General features: G+C 40.6%; 1 protein-coding gene across 1 annotated transcript in view; it reads right to left on the reverse strand.

Annotated features, from left to right (window-relative positions):
• The window catches only part of CALCR (calcitonin receptor), a 138692-nt gene extending 123698 nt beyond the window's left edge, over positions 1 to 14994 (reverse strand). Inside the window, exon 1 of the mRNA XM_057549492.1 lies at positions 14851 to 14994. Within this exon, the coding sequence (XP_057405475.1) occupies positions 14851 to 14880 (30 nt within the window). The 5' untranslated portion in view covers positions 14881 to 14994. The remainder of the gene's footprint in view (positions 1 to 14850) is intronic.
• Between the last annotated feature and the right edge of the window lie 2059 nt (positions 14995 to 17053).

Below are 17053 nucleotides of genomic sequence, written 5' to 3' on the forward strand. Positions count from 1 at the left end.
TACAACTCCTCTCCCATTGTCCCCAGTGTGAGGTAAGGGGCATAGGGTTGACAAATACATAATTTTTAAGTAAAGAGTATTTTTAACAACCTCTCATAAGTTATCATCATTAGATAAAAAGAATGGATATTTTTGCTCCAGAAAGGGAAGAATATATCTCAGAACAAAGTGCAGTGCTTTAAAGTGAATCCACTTAGTGGTAGGACAAACTCTTGACATTGTCTTTGATATTTTAATTTTGGGGCCAGACAGTGAAATCTCATCATGGATCCGCATGGGTCATCAGATGAGATTTGAGAACTACTATTTTAAAGGCCATGTGGGACCCTGAAAAATCATGACTGAGCAGCAAACAGACCTGGGTGAGAAAGCATGTTCTGCTTTTTGTAGCACAGGACGGCGTGCTACTACCGTGGGTTCTGTAGTTAGGCTGTTTACGTTTAAATCCTGCCTCTGCTTCTAGTTACATCATCTTTCTTTAAGTCTCTAAGCTTCACCGTTCCCTGGAGGTAAAATGAGTATAACAATAATGCTTGTAATTATTATGAGAATTAAATGGGATAATTCATTTAAGAACCAACATAATAAGCCCTCAAAAATGTTCGTTTTTAAATTAATGTATTATGAACATATTATTATTAATAACTTGTTCTTATTTCTTCTTCTTATTCATTTATTTAGCTTCTTTGATTTTCAGGTTTCCCATCTGTAAAATGGAAATAAAAATAGCTAGCTTGCAGGGAGCTGTGCTCATTTGAGCTGAGCTGAGCTCATCTGCTGTGGAGCCTAAATGAGATAATGCGTATTTGTACATAGAATGACACTGATCAGAAGCTTACGATGTGGTAGTCATTATTATTTTTTGTGACATTTCCCCTCCATACTCCCCTAGTGCATTCACAGTTGGCAGATGGCCCTTGGCTTCTCCAAGCCCTTCTTTGGTGTAGTACTTGAAAGTCTGTCCCAGCCAATCCCTCTATCATGTGCCTAAAAACTTATCTGTTCCATCTATTCGTCCCTTAAGGTCCTCAATGCACCTGAAAGCAAACTGCCTTGGGAAAGTTTTGAATGTTATTTAAACAAGCACACTGAGAAATCCTAAAAGCAAAACACATTCATGATTACCTGAAAACACATTCAGCAATGCCTATTTTGGAGCTCAGCTTAAAAGTATTGTGAAGAGGAAAGAAAAAAAGACAGAGACTTTAAAAAAATAAAATCTCCAGCTTGGAAACTATGAGTAATGGTAAGACCAGACAAGCTTATTTTCTCTCCTAAGTCTCTATTTTCATGTCCATCAGCCTGGATAACTGAGGGAGTTCACCCAAGGTGCCATCTATCTCTCACATTTCTGCCGGCTAGTTACCACGGGGGTTATGTCTGGATCCCAACCCCTTCTTTTCTTTAATGTGGGGTGGAGTCTGGCAGCTGAAGATTCTGGACAGTGATGACATCCACAGGAGGAATCAATTCAGTGTATATTGCTATGATCTGGGCTCCTTGATGAAGAATGTCCTATTTTCTTTCTAATATATACCTCTCTATTCAAATCTAAAATTGTCCAATGCACCATGATATGGAACTAGAATAGCTATTCCTTCCTGTTCCCCCACAATATCTGACTGAGGGGATAAGGGGAAATATCTATGTGATACTGGAGAAGTCATATCTCTTTTATTTCTTTATCTGTACGATGAAGGAGTTGGATTAGGACCTCTAAGATCTGCTCTAATTATCCCTAAGAACCTGTGTGCTAAGGAGTGGGGAAAAGGTAGAAGTTTGTTTTAGAAGACTTACAAGTGACTGAGAAGAAGAGGGAGCATGATAGGGAGGTGTTATGTTTGTTTGAAAATTCATCAAACACACAAGTAGATCATGGACTAACTTAAACGAACGTAACTGGGACTTGAGAATCTGAATGAGGTCTGGGAATGGGCACATATGTGTAAAACTGATGGTGAGAGACAACTTTTATTGACAAAACCTGGTGTTATTAAAACTTGGGGTTTTCTTCTAAATCATTTAGCTGGGTATTTAAAAAAATATGAAGAAGGGCTCAAATGTATTGTCCTTGTTATGCTAAGAGGTGTTACAGACTGGAAATAGAAAACAAAAGGGGGCTTGGAAAAATCTGACTGTTAAATCAACAGAGAAGTATCAAAGAGAGGTTCTATCTCACCTTTCCAGGTCCCACATGCTATCGCCGGAGTCAGTCTGCTCTGACTCATAACCTTCCTTAGTTTGTAAACCAGACTGTTCTTTGGCTTTCTGGCAGAGAAAAATTTAGGCTGGGTCTAAATGAATTCTATAAGGCAATATTTATGAAACTTTGGGCTTCTGCTGAATTGATTAGACTAATTTATCTATCTGAAGGTTACCTAAACAGAATAGAATGATAAGCATTCCTCTTCTGCCAGAGACACTGATCAATCTTCAAAAGCATTCAAGATAAGTTTCTGTGTTAAAAAATCAAGTGATTTCTTTTCTGTCCTAAGAGGATATTTTGTATTATTGAGGGTTATAGAAATATTATTCTGTAATATTTTGAGATTGATAAAGGGCAAAGACCATCCTGAGCCCTTTTCTTCTTGAGTACTTAGAATGTAGCATCATATCAAATTGACAGAAGAAATGTTAAGGGTAGATTTTCTTTTCCAACTAGATTGAAATAAAATAAAACCGTTTTTCCTTGTGCTGTATACACATTCCTTTTCTCCATGAATTTGATTACACTTTATACAACTTTGGAGGATAAAACCTTCTTACTTTCTGGTGTATTCATTTCCCTTGCCTCTAAAATGATAACCTACTGCTGGAAAAATGACCTGATTCACAGGGAAATTGGATAATCTAATGTAAAGCAGTTAGGTTCTAGATCAATATTCTGTGAAATACCCCTGAAACACATGTTTTCCATTCTTTCTTTCATTATTCTTAAAATGAGCCATAACAGTGGAGGGAAAAAAAGCTTGAGACTCAAATACATCACACAAGAGGATGCATGAAAAATTTTAAACCAGTAAATAAAAGAGTTAAAATTAATATTAGAAAGGAAAATAACTTCAGATTATGGTAAATAAGTTAAAAACATATCCGAGGTGGTAAATGAAAATCACTTGCAAAAGGCTGAGCAGCTTGAACATGGAAGTACACACAGATTTTCCTTTGGGTATCGGAAGGCCCCCATCCCCTGCCCTACCCCCCTGCAGAAGTACACAGAGTGCCAATGCAGTCACCTCATAGGGAAATAAGACCATTTAGAACACATGGAAAAGAGTTGCCATGCTCCAAAATAGATCTTGGAAAGTTTATCATCTCCAAGTGAGTGAGTAGGAAACTTGACCATTTTTAGGCTAATTAAAATTCAGTGTATTTGTACTTGCCATTTTTAGAGCACTTTTTTTTTCTCCACATAATTAAAACCATATATATCATGGGTTTCTGACTAATTTTCATGTAAGTAATCAAGATATAGTTTTGAAATTCTATTTAAAACCATGTTTCGTGAAGAGCTGTGTTTTGCTTTTTTTTTTTTTTTTAGTAGAAATTGCACTTTTACAATAATAAAACAGATTAAGTTTTTGCATTTGACTCTGCTTTTTATGAATGAGATGTCAACTTGGCAAAGCGCAATTTCCCCTTCTTGTAAACCACAGGGCAGAGTGGAATACTATCAGCAGGGGTGCAGCCTTTGACAGCTGTAGAGATTAAGATTCAGAACAGATAAGGAAAACCACTATTTAATTTCTTTAATTTTCTAAGGAAAAGAGAGAAATCCATGGACCTGCTGTTGGAAAAAATGCAAAAGTGAAAGACATTTTACATCATTTATTTATTTATGTATTAAATTTATTTTATTGAAGTATAGTTGTTTTACAATGTTGTGTTGACATTTTACATCATGATAGCAAAACTTTGGCTGTTAAGCTTTTAACATAAATGTACAAGAAGCACATTTCTCTTTTAGGATTTACTTACTCTCTGGAGCCAGACCTCCTTGGTTTCATTTCCAAATCTGTCCTGGGTTGGCTGTGCATTCTTCCATAAGTTACTTACCTCTCTGTGCTTCAGTTTCCTCATTGTGCAAAGGGGATAACTGTACCTACCTGAGAGTGTCGCTGTGAAGATTAAATATATTAATATCTATAAAAGGCTTAGAACATTACTGGCTCATAGTAAGTGCTATGTAAGTGTCAGATAATACTATCATTATTGAAATATTTCAATAAATCTATTTTATATCCAAGTTTCCTTGAAAGTTTTTAATACATACTTTTCTTGAAAACTAAAAATTATACTTTGCTGTGAATCAGATATGTGAAAGCTGCATCTAAGTGGAGATTCGAAGATGACCAAAAAGGCCCACCTGCCCCAAGCCACACTTGCATCAATATTTAAAGTTCCTGATATTATCTTAAATTTCAGAAAAGGCAGATCTCCCAAAGATTTTCAGCAGGATATTAAGAACTGGTATATCACAAAAGGGTCTTGTGGCTATGTAAACTGAGAAATGCTGTGAGGACAAGATTAAATGAACATATACCTTCATTTGTTAAATAGATATTAATCAAGTGCTGGAAATGAAGAGTCAACAGGACAGACCTAATGGGCTTTATATTCTAATGCATGTGATAGAAAAGAAACAGAAAAAAAAATGATTACAAACTGTACTATTAGGAAGGAAATATTCAAGGAGCTGAGAGAAAGAGAGAGATTAACAGGGCAACACATACTTTAGAAAGTGTGATTGACTGTGGTGGACCTCTTTGAGGTAGTGACAATTTAAGCTAAGGTCTGAAGTAAGAGAAGAAGCTAGACATGTGAAAATGAGTGAAAGGGCATCCCAGATGGAAGGAAGAGCTCCTGTGAAGGGTGTGAGGAGGAAAAAAACGAGATGTGCTCCAGCGAATGGATGAAGATCAGCGCGGTGGACTGAATGGTCCAGGTAGATGGCACAGGAGCAACAAGGCTGTGACAGCCAGGGCACAGAGGACCAGGAGGCCATGGCGAGGAGTGTGGGAGCATGGGTGCCGGTGCGGTTGAAAGCCCTTAAATGGTTGTGAACAGAGGGGAAACCTGCTCTGATTTACATTTTAGGAGTTTATTTTGGGTGCTGAGCAGAGACTGTGTAGGGGAGGGGTGCAAGGGCTAGTGAGCATGCCAGCCAGGAGGCCGCTGGAGGGGTCCTAGCAAGGCATGGCAGTGATTGGGCTACATTGCCTGTGGTGGATATGCAGCAAAATGGGACTTCACAGCTTTTAATATGCTTCCGTGTAGGACAGAGCTTCAAGTTTGGTAATAAAGATCCAACTTGATTTGGTCAAATAACACACATCAGGAAATGCCAGGTTCAAGAATTACCTCCTGAATCATTGATAATGCAATTTTTTTTTTCTTGAAGAGAGTAAAGGTTTATTCTACTACTATATTATCTGCAGACAGCAGGGTTTGTAGGAATAGGGTAAAAGAAAAGCAATTGATTTGGGGCAGGGGCAAAAGGGAGTTGATGGGGAGATTGTGGAAAGACTCAAGCAGTAGGGCTTTTTCTTAGGAGAGCAGGCTTTCTGGAATAAAGGGGAATACTATGCGTGGTAGGTGCTTGGGAAACTAAGAGAAGGGAGGGGGCCCCACAGACAGGCTGGGCCTCTTATGTAATGTAGTCCAGGGGCCATTATGTGTTTGACTCTCCATGTGGTCATCTGTAAGTACGTTCATGCAAATATTTGTCTGCAAATGCTCACAACTCCCTGCAACTTTGCAGACTCTTCAGGGAGAGCACTGGACTTGGAGTCAGAAGGCTGGAGTTTTCATGGCAGCACTGTCACCTGCTGGTGGGGAAATATGTCATCTCTGCCTCAGTCTGCTCTTTAATAAAAGCATTCGACTCCAGATCAAAAATAAGGATAAAATATTAGTTACCGAGAAAATGTATGGCATTCCTCAAATACTAGGAATGCCTCTTTAACAAATTAAAATGCAGCTCAATGAGACAAATTCCAGTGCTGATATCTGCTGACTCCAAGTTGCGACTACTCAAATATGCCCGGATTATTAACATTTTAGTAGCTAAGAAGAAATGCCAAGTTTCTCATTGACCTTCTATTCACTCAAATGATATATCTAAATTGCAAGAATATACATTTTCCTCATTGGATGCAATAAAATTATTTTCATTTTGAGTGGGAAAAAAGCAACCCAGTAAATTCTTGTTTTTCCTGAATTGGCCCTCGAGCAACAATGATCGCTAACCACTTTGCTGGGATTTTGCTTTAATGCCATCTTTGCAGTCTATAGGATGTTAGGAATGAAAAAGTGTTCTAATATTGTCCTGACCTTTTAGCCCTGTAGTGGGCCCAGGGAATGAGGTGCTAAAGCAATTTGCATTATTTTGCTCTCTGTGCCATGAACTTCTTTGAATCTTGGGCTAAAGAGACCCCATCTCAATGTCCGTAAACGCTGACATTTTCTACAGCCTCATGCTTGCAAGAATTCTGTCTGTCAGACTTAAGGTTAGCAACAAATAATTATGCTGAAGTTTGGGTTAACTAATGTATGAGTCGAGTCAATTTGAAATTTAAATTTGGCACCAGAGCACTTTGCCTGTCCTTTCTTCCCTTGTTGCCCAAGTTGACTTTATGAAAACACTAGAGAGGAAATTTCCTAAAACGGCAGAGCTTTCCTTTAAAAATTATTATTATCAAAGTGATAATTTTTTCCTAGTCTAGTCCTGGGATAAGTGCTGTTACTTTTGGGCTCCAGGAAAGGATAAATATAGCTTTCATAGTTGGCTGACACCAAATTCATATTTGTTTACAATAAATTCATTTGTTTAGTTAATAGAAATAGATTTGGGTCAGACATGAAAGCCTAAAATCCTTGACAAACTATGTCACATGTCACGTTTTCACTGCTGTGCAGGAAGTTCCTGCTTATGTATGTAGTTACCTAGAATGTCCACTTGACATAATCGCACGAACCTGGAGTATTGCAGACTATTCCAAATTGCTGAGGTTTGGTTACTGGGAGACCCACCGTTCCTGCAGCCCCAGTGGGTGGGAAAGCTGAGCTTAACACCTCTGGAGAGACTGACTTAAATGTCCATGGAGAGGGGCTCTTGATTCCATCTGTCATTAAAGGCTCTGATCATTCAAGACAATTAATATATACAATTATAATAGAAAGATTTCTAAGTCATCATCAAAATGTCATTTGACTGCAGTCGTGGAATAAGCCTAATCTTTTGGCATTAGGCAAACAGGTTTCAGTTCCAGCTCTGCTGCTTCCGAGATACATGAACCTTGGTGAGCCACGTCGGCTTTCTGCATCTCTGCTTCCTCACCTATGGAATGGGATTGATGATATTCCACAGGACTGTCATGAGAAGTAACTGCACGTCACTGTATCTAGCACAGTAGGAGTTCAATGAGTTGCAGCTGTTTTGTTATTATTTTATTTATATTCCTAAAGTCTAAAAGGTATTAACTTGCTGATGATCAGTTATTCAAACAATTTAGAATTAACCACTTCCAGGACTCCGGTCCATATTGGGAATATGATAAGGAAAGTCCTGTTTTTTTCCTTCCTACAGAAAATAAATACCACTTAAGTAGCTTCAGCTTAGTGCAAGAGGCAGGGGAGAAGTAGAGGTATATACTTTGTGATTAAGAAAGTGTAAAGAGGCCGGTGGGAAACGGTTCTGCATGCCTAAACAAAATGCTATGTTCTGAATATGTAAGCTCTGCTTTAAATGCTGGATAAAGAAAACATAGTTGGCTCTTCAAGTCAACACCGACTCAATCCGGAAACAAGAGTGTGGGTGTAAGAAGGTTCAAGATGTGAATGGATTATTGATTTGAGAGAGAAGGGGCTAAAATCTCTGGAGCAATATCGAGCTGATACCATAAAAGAGGAAAACTCTAAGCCTCAACGTGACAAAAATAATTTCAGGGAAAAAAAGCACTATATTTATGACCACGTTTAGGTAAATTTAACCCATTTCACAAAGAGAAGAGAAGGTCTCTTATGTGTGCTGGATATGGGATTAATATGTGACTCTGTCCTTTTTAATCTAGGAGGGAAATAAGAAAAGAACAGATATCCACACAGAAAAGGGAGAATAAAATGCCATAAGACAAATATAAAATGGTATAATTTGTGATCCAAAATTGGTATATTCACCTGTGCAACTTTTGAGTACACAAATATTCTGGGAAACATTTGGATGCTGAAAGACTGGGATTTCTAGATTGTAATCCCTGAGGAAGGGGATTATAAAACTCATATTTTTCCCAGTACACTAATATAATAAAGAGATTAAGAGTTTATTTAAATGAATGAATGACAAAAGGGAAGAATACTTTATACATACAGAGGCACATACACACAAGTGTGCATGCATGGTACCTCTGGAAGCCCTAAGGAAATAGATACCAGGATGTGATATTACATCTTGCTTGGGAGTGGGGGAATTGGCCACATGCAAGACTAAAAAAAGGAAGCAGCATTTAAGTTAAACTAGAGGGGACTGTAGGAATTCAAAAAGGGGAGATAAAGTAAGGAGTGCATATCAAACTGAAATTATTGTAAACTCAGGGCTTCCATTTCCTCACTTCTTGCTCTTAGTTAAATCCTGCTGCGATCTCTCCATCCTTACCCCATTTGATTTGCTTGCAACATTCTGTTTGGGTGCCCACTATCTCCTCCCTGGCTTCCATAATACAGCTTTCTCTTGTGTTTTTCCTTTCATCTAGCCTTCCATCTCAGTCTTTTTTGCAGGCTCATTTTCCGCTGTCCCTTAAAAAAAATTGGTTTTCCTGAAGGTTCCACCTTAGATGTTTTTCTTTTTAATTGTCTGCCTGTTTTTTTTTTTCCTTCATTTTTCTTTCTTTTCTTTTTTACTTCTCTATAGGTTATATCCTCCATTCCTATTCCACCAGCTGAAATAGATATACTTATGTCTCCCAAATCTATACCTCTAGTACAGAATTCTCTCTTTATTTATTTATTTATTTATGGCTGTGTTGGGTCTTCGTTGCTGCATACGGGCATCTTCTAGTGGCGAGCGGGGGCTACCCTTAGATGAGGTGTGCGGTATTCTCATCACAGTGACTTCTCTTGTTGAGGAGCATGGGCTCTAGATGCACGGGCTTCAGTAGTTGTGGCTCGCGGGCTCTAGAGCGCAGGCTCAGTAGTTGTGGTGCACGGGCTTAGTTGCTCCGTGGCATGTGGGATCTTCCCGGACCAGGGCTCGAACCCGTGTCCCCTGTATTGGCAGGCGGATTCTTAACCACTGCGCCACCAGGGAAGCCCCAGAATTCTCTCTTGAGATGCAAATTTCAGTATCTACTTCTACTGGACATTGCCACCTGTTTAAGCCAAATGCGTCACGTTCCAAGTTAAATTCTTTATCTTCCTTCCCTGAAATATTACTTGTTCTATGTGAATGACATCCATCTCTCCTATTATCTATGAAGGAAACTTGGAATTGATCATACAATCGTCCATTTCCCTCATTTATCCCACTTCAAATTTCTATCATTCACCAACTACCCCTACATACCCCTATAATCTCCTGTTTTGATTTTTTTTTTCCTTTTCTATCTCCACCAAGGTCACTAATTGTTTCTCCTCTCTGTCACTGCAATAAGGTATTTTGGTTGGTCCTGGCGAGGTCAGCAAGGTACAGGTCACAAAGAGGCTTCCGCGCTGGCCGGCTGTGCTAAAGAGTTTGCATGTCATCACGAGGACAGTGCGGGTCCTTGAAAGAGTTAAAATAGGGGACTTAAATAATCAGATCCACCATTCTGGTAGATCAGTCTGGTTGAAAGATAGGAAGAATATTAGAATGAAAGGTGGATGGATACAAATTAAAAGGAAGCCTTATTGCTCTAATACGGGGCTGGCTCGGCAAGACTATATCTCATTGGTGCTGTCTGCTTCTGTTCCTTTGGCTCCATGCTGTTGCCCTGCATCGTATGGTACCTCCAGGGTACCTCTGGATACCTGAAGCTTCCCCAAAATCACCATGTTGTTTCAAGCCTCCAGGGCTTTTTTAGAGTCTGGTATCCTGCCTCTAACACAACTCATCTCTTCCCCTCCTTATCTGGCTCATTCTGTTTTGTCATTTAAATGCTGAATCATGTCCCCTTTAGGGTCACCTCCCTCGGAAAGCTTCCTTGATGTCCAGCTCAGTGCTGTTCCTCCCTGCTTCCAAAGCGCTCATGGCATTTCTCTACTGGAGTACTTACCACACGGGTTTGTAATTGTCTGTTGGTTTGTCTGTCTCCTCCAGTGCCCATGAAGCCAGGAACTATGTTTTGTCACAATATGCCCTGACTAGGCTGCAATAGGCATTTAGCAAATATTTACTGAGTTTTAAAATATGAACGAAACTATAAGGATGATAATTTGTTAGATGTGTTACCTGGGAATGATGAATACATTCTGAAGGACAGAGGAAGGTAAGATTTGAAATGTCAAATTCTGAACTACCAGATAAATAAAAGGCAGGGACTGGGAATGGAGCTGCAGAAAGAAATCAAAACCAAAGCAAAGCAGCTCTGCAACTGAACCACTGATGTAAAGAGTTCTCCCCCAACATACCCCAACATACCCCATACCCCTGAGGCAATGGAATATAAACTTAAGTTGTTGGCATAAGGGCTGAAAATGAAGGATGGACTGGAGTCAATTTTTGTGGCATCACTATGGCTTCAGAACTGGAATTAGGGAGCTGTTGCGGCTTTCTCCTTGACTTGGAAAGGAAAGATAAAATGAGATTACATCATGAAACCTCTTCAATGCTAGGTTGACGAGTGGTTCTAAGTCTTACGCTCCTGGGGCAATCACTGAATAATTATGAGTTGAGAGTGACAAAATGGGAGCTTAGAAAACAAGTCTGACCGTGTTGTGTAACACTGAATGCATCACAGAGAGACTAAATGTGGCTAAATATTAGGAGAATATTTAAGCATTTTGTTAAAGGTAATGCAAGCTTAAACGAGAGGGGTGGCAGTGAAACTAGGAAGAAGAAAAATGCAGCATCCATGGGAAAAATTGGGAGTAGCCTTGAGACTTGATAAAAGAGAAGAAAGATATACATTTACAAACAGAAATTTTAATGAAATAGAATGGTTAAATATTGATTACAAAAGCAGAAAATATTTCACGGAGCCAGGTACTTTATTTCTTTGAGAAATAGCTCCTTGGGTTTAGCGTATTTGTGTTATTCCTTTACAAAGAATACCAATTCATACGCTACTTTTAATAAAGAGTGGCTTTTCATTTGAACAAGACATAATCTTATACCTCAGGTATCCAGAGGTACCCTGGGGTATCGTGCAGTACAGGTCAATGGCATGCAGCCGCAGGCACAGTGGGAGAAGTACAGCCAGCTCCAATGTCTGGTCGAGCCGGCCCGTATTAGAGACCTTTACCTGTACTCTTTGATCCACTCTTCCTACCCTAAAATTTTTTTCTTAAAAAAACAAAAAAACAAAAAAAACCTAAACTAAACTACACTCCAATCAGACAACACACTTTTTGGAAAAACAATTCAAGAAAATTGCACTTATGAATATTGAGGAATAGATTCTGATGACATTTTCTATCAATTCTTCCCCTCTCAATTCTTTACTTCTAAAATAAAAATTTAAAGACCTAAAACCTTTCCATGTTACCAGTTTTCTAAACTCATAAAGTGAAGCCAGAAACATATGTTAATGTTATTTTCTGTGTTTTGATAGAATTGAAAACAAGTTAATACCATGGTGACAACACAAAATATTATCACTTGGTTTGATTTTGTAATACTCATATAGACCTCTGGAAGATCATACTAACATCGAAAAGCACATGGTTGTCACACAAAATAACGCTTTTAATTATAATTAATATTGAATAAAATCTCATAACTGAGTGGAATATTACTTATGTATTGGTGATTCTCTATTGACCAATTCCTTGAGGATAGGGACACATCTTATTTGTCTATGTATCTTCAGGCTTAATGCAATGCTTGGCATATCACAAATACTCAAAAATATTTTTTGAATAAATGACATTTAAAAAATCTAACACTTACATAGAACCTACTCTGCACCAGGAACCTACCCAAAGCGATTTACAATTATTAATTCATTAATTCTCATTAGAAAAACCCCATTTTATAAAGGAAATTAAGACATGCAGAGGTTAGATTACTTGCCCAAAACCATACAGCTTCTTAGAAGGTTATAGAGTCGGGCATGAAACCCAAGCGGAGCCGTGTCAGAATCTGTACTCTTAATCAATACTGTTTTGTGAAAAATGCAGTCTTTAAATTAAATATGTATGTATATATATATATATATATAAATATGTATATAAAACATATTTTATTATAGCATTGAACTTAGAATAAGAAGACCAGGGTTCAAATACATATTAGATTTACTCGGTTTGCAGCTTTGAGCAAATTCATTAACCTAATGGGTCCTTAATTTCCTCATATGTAAAATCAGAATAAAAGCTAGTACCTCACAAGGCTATTGTAAGCTTTAAAGAAAATAATTTATGTGAAAATACTAGAACATAGTCGGCACTCAGGATATGTTATTTGGTGTGCCGAGGAGCATAGTTGTATTTTCTTCTTCTCTCCCTGCAAAAGGGTATATATTTGCACATTACACATCACGTAGGTCTTAGGAAAATGAGATCAAATTCTGTGTTTCATAAAACATTGTTTTCAACAGCTCTTAAAACTAGATTTAATTTACTAAACCATTTTCTGGACAGTCAGATAAGCTTCAAACTCAATAGCTTGTTTTTTAGAAAAAGAAATGTTTTTACCGGAAACTGTTACGGTTTAAACATCTACCATCAAGGAAAAAAAAAAAAATCTCTTTCTTCTAATTGGGATATCAAGTTATAAATATTAAACAAAAATTAGACCGACAATAGAACATATGGTATTTATGTTCCAACACCCTCCAGCATTAACTGACTCTACCAAACCTGACAGGAACCACGTCGGTCAGTGGTTCCCAACGTGGCTGCACATTACAATCACATAAAAAAGCATCAAAATGTAAACCCCTTCCTCAGATAACCTGATGTAATTGGTTTGGGGTAGGGTCTGGTCATCCTTTTTTTTTTTTTAAAGCTCTCCCGTCGATTCTCATTTGAAGCCCGAGTTGAGAACACTGGTTTAGGTTATCATTGAAAATATCACCAGTCTCTTATTTCCATTTCATTTTTACTCTAATAAAAACCAACAGTAGATAATATCTTCATTCATGTCAACATTGAAAGAATCTGAGAAGTTCACCAAGAACGGAGTTTTCTTCAACTCCAAGCATCATGAAACAATACAACTCTAAGATTATTTATGTGTTCTTATGAATAAGTTATAATAAGGATTTCATGTTTACTATATTGGGTATGTTGCTGTGGTCAATAAGTAATCTCAGAGTATTTGACAGTGACTGACTATTATTCTTGTGGCTATAGTTTCTGAAATGAACTGTAGATTAGAGGCATGGAAACAAAGCAAATCCCGGCTGATGGATGTTTTGAGCTATGTTAAAATACTGAGTAGAAATGAGTGCCCACTGAGAATACTGACAAACTGCAAAGATGTTTTGCAAATATAATCACCTTAGATCCTCTCATAATGCTAGTGTAGAAAACCAGCAATTTTGACTTTTTAAAGCTGGGTTCCAACTGATCACATAGTAGGCTAGCAATATACTATTATTACAAATGATACTTTATAAATCCCACAACACTAAAAGCATTCTTACTTTGTCTCTAAGGGTAAGTCAAGGTTGCCCAAATGTATGAACTATTTGCTTTTCTATTATCATTTAAGACACACTCAAACTTGGACACTCTGCTATTTAAAGATTAGTTTCAGAAACCACACGGTCACACTTTGGTTTATTTTGAACATTTCACTTTCAATCACCCAATAATTTTAACAAATAGCCTTGAACAGATGATTTGGTTCAGGTTAACTATGGCCGTCAGGGTCTCCTGAAGATCGGCAGTGGAACCCTACCCTCTAGTCTTGCATGTACTATGTAATATTAGGTTAAAGCTTTCATACAGAGCTTTTCTTAAGTAGATCTGCAAAATAAAGCCTGAATAATGGGTTAAAAAAAATCTAATTGGATTGTTGATTTTTTACTTTGAATGAATTTCCTTGGACCTCAAGGAAAATGAATGTTTTGTGAAGAAGAACTAATATGTTAGAGCTTTTCTTGATGTCTTTCACCCAGGCTTGGAAAGAACATCATGAAAAAAGAGTACCCTTTTGGAAACTATGCACACAACATGTTTTTCCTAATAGGTGTGAAGAATGGCTGCTATGCATAAATGATTGTTGGAAAATAATTCTCTGTAAAACATGACTTAACAAGCAACTCCATTCACCACTGTATTCATTTCCAATATCAAGAACAACCATGACACATCACATAGACGCCGATGTTATCTGTTTGTTAGTAAATAAACACCTTTTGGAAAAAATCCACAACTTTCAGCCCCGTAATTTTCATACCCAGTAAGTTGGAGAATGAAAATTTTGTGGGAACATTGATATTAACAGCATAGTAAAACTCACACAAAATCCCAGGACTCTTCAGTATGAAACCCTAAGTTTTAGCACCCTCCCGGGACAATTAGCTTTCCTATAATCAAGGGTAAGGTGAGGCGACTGAGACTAAGGCGACCCTAATCAGAACCTCAAACATTACAATCAAACTGCAGTTTTGCAATCAAAACACAAGGTATCTGGTGCATCTCCACTGTTAACCATCCCGGAGAACATCCCAAAGCTTTAAGTCCCACTCATTCCGAGACCCTCCTTACCTGGAATAATCTCACTGGGCTGCCGGGCATGGCTCAGTAGAAGCGAAGGGCACTCGCAAGTGGTGGCTCCAAAGACTCAGGAACTCAGGCTCCAGTGCGCATCTCCTGAGTAGGAGATGGCAGCCGCCGGGTGAGGTGCGGAGTGTGCGCACCTCTCCAACCCGGGAAGGTCCGCGAGCGGCGCGGCGCAGCCCACCCAGCTTCTGGGAGGCTGGCCGTTCTAGTGGAGAGAAAACTCCGTTAGTCCGGAGCGTTCCTTCTCCTGCCCGCCTCCTGATTTCCTGACACTTTAATTCTGCCTTAAGTGATAGTTTATACCTAACCCCAGCTTGCATTATAAGCTAAAAGGCAACTGCTTTATCCCCATGCTTGATTCCAACCTCCCCAAAGTCCAGGAGGCTCACCTTCCCGGCGCCTTCCTTCCCAGCTGTGCGCTGTGCGCAAACTTCTCCCGACTTAAGTCTTATCCTCGTCCGCTCCCCCGCCCTACCCCGCCCGCATCCACAGCTCCCCCTCCACCCACCAGGCAGCAGAGGAGGTGGCAGCGGAATTGATGAGCGCCAGCCCCCCCGCCCCCGTCAGCCCGCTCCTGTCCCTGGAGAGGGAGGGCAAGCAGGAGAGCTCTGAGCGCCTCTGCGCCAGCCCCTCTCGCCCTGGACCGCGAGTGGGGCTGCGCCCGCCGCGGCTGCCTTGCTCGAGTCCCGGCTGGGGCTCCCCCCACGAGCCCCCGAGAGTAAAACGCGGCGTAAACACGGGAAGCAGGAGAGGGACCCGAGTTAGACTTTGGGGAGGGGGAGAATGGGTGGGGGGACCCGACAGTCTGGGCTGGGGGATTCCTCCGTCCCCGGAGATAGCTTTCTGGGAACCCTGTCCCCCTCCCCAGAGCATGCAAATTTCGGAGGGGTGAGTTTCCCAAAGAACCTACCCCTAGAGATCGTGCCACCCTGGCTCCTTCAGCCACTGCTCGGGGGACAGCACCACCTGGGAGCCTGTGCAGAGAGGGTCCCTAGTGGGCGAGGTGGTGAAAGTGGGCTGGAGATGGGTGGGAAAACGGTTGGCTAGGAAGAGGGGTCCTGAGAGGAAGCAAGAGAAGCAGCTGGGAGTTTGGAGGTAAGAAGAGGGGCCATGGGGGTCCGGAAAGTGCTGGTAAAGCGGTCAGACTTGGGCAGCTGTCTGGAGCTGAAAGCGCAGGCTGGACTGGGGGGAACAGCGCCCTTCATGTAGGGGCGGCTGGTGGCCACAGTAGCCTACCGGGAGTGAGCACAGTGAGGAAGTGAGGAAGACGGGGGTCTCGAGTGCCTCTACTCCCACCCCCGAAGCCTTTGATGCCAGGAGGAGCCCGGGACAATCCGATTCCAGGCAGGGCGCTCCTCCGGCTGCTGCCGGGAGCGCTCTGGAAGGTGGGCAAGTTGGTTCCAAGGACGCACAGCCCTCAACATCCTTTAGCCCACCGCTGGATAGAGCAAGGCAGCAGCGGATACTTTTTTTCCTAACTCTGTTCCACGGACTTTGGGCTAAGAAAGCAACATCCCGCCGTGTCCCAGGACTGCAAGGTGGCCGTGGACCGTCCAGGTTACCAACATTATGTACTCAGCAAAGAAATAATGGCAACAGCAACCAAATAGGACGGGAAGAAAGCCAGACAGCAACACAGCACACTTTCCCGGGCAGTCCGAGTTTCTCCTAAGCACTCAGACGTCAGAGATACCCTGTGAATGGGACTGCAACCTGCACCCACCTGTTCTCTGATCCCTTCCCTGAAGAGATTACACTATAGGCAAAAGGTGCGTGTGTTTCTGTCCTATTTTGAACTCCCATTTCCCATCCTAGTGGGACTTCAGGGACCCCTCATTCATGTGATGGAGGGTTTTCAGGGGAAGAGAGAGTCCAGGGGCAGATGGGCTCTCCAACCAGACCTTGTTAGGGGTTTTGTTTTTCCAGGCTCTTTCTCCCCTCCATAACCACACCCCCCTTCCTTGCCACCTCCAGTCTCGTGACCCAGAGGGCTGTGTGTGACTCACCATGCATTCAAACCCTACAGCACCGCCCCTGCAGGGGAATATTCTACAGTCCCTTGATTCTGAGGATCTAAGTAGGAATGGTGTATTTAGCAGTAGAAGATGTGACTAGGAAAGGAAGCTGGGCAACTGGGAGAGGAATCTTGCAAAGGAACACACACACGCACACACACACACACACACAC

The sequence above is a fragment of the Balaenoptera acutorostrata genome, chromosome 7 (assembly GCF_949987535.1).
Source record: "Balaenoptera acutorostrata chromosome 7, mBalAcu1.1, whole genome shotgun sequence".
In the NCBI taxonomy this organism is placed as follows: Eukaryota; Metazoa; Chordata; class Mammalia; order Artiodactyla; family Balaenopteridae; genus Balaenoptera; species Balaenoptera acutorostrata.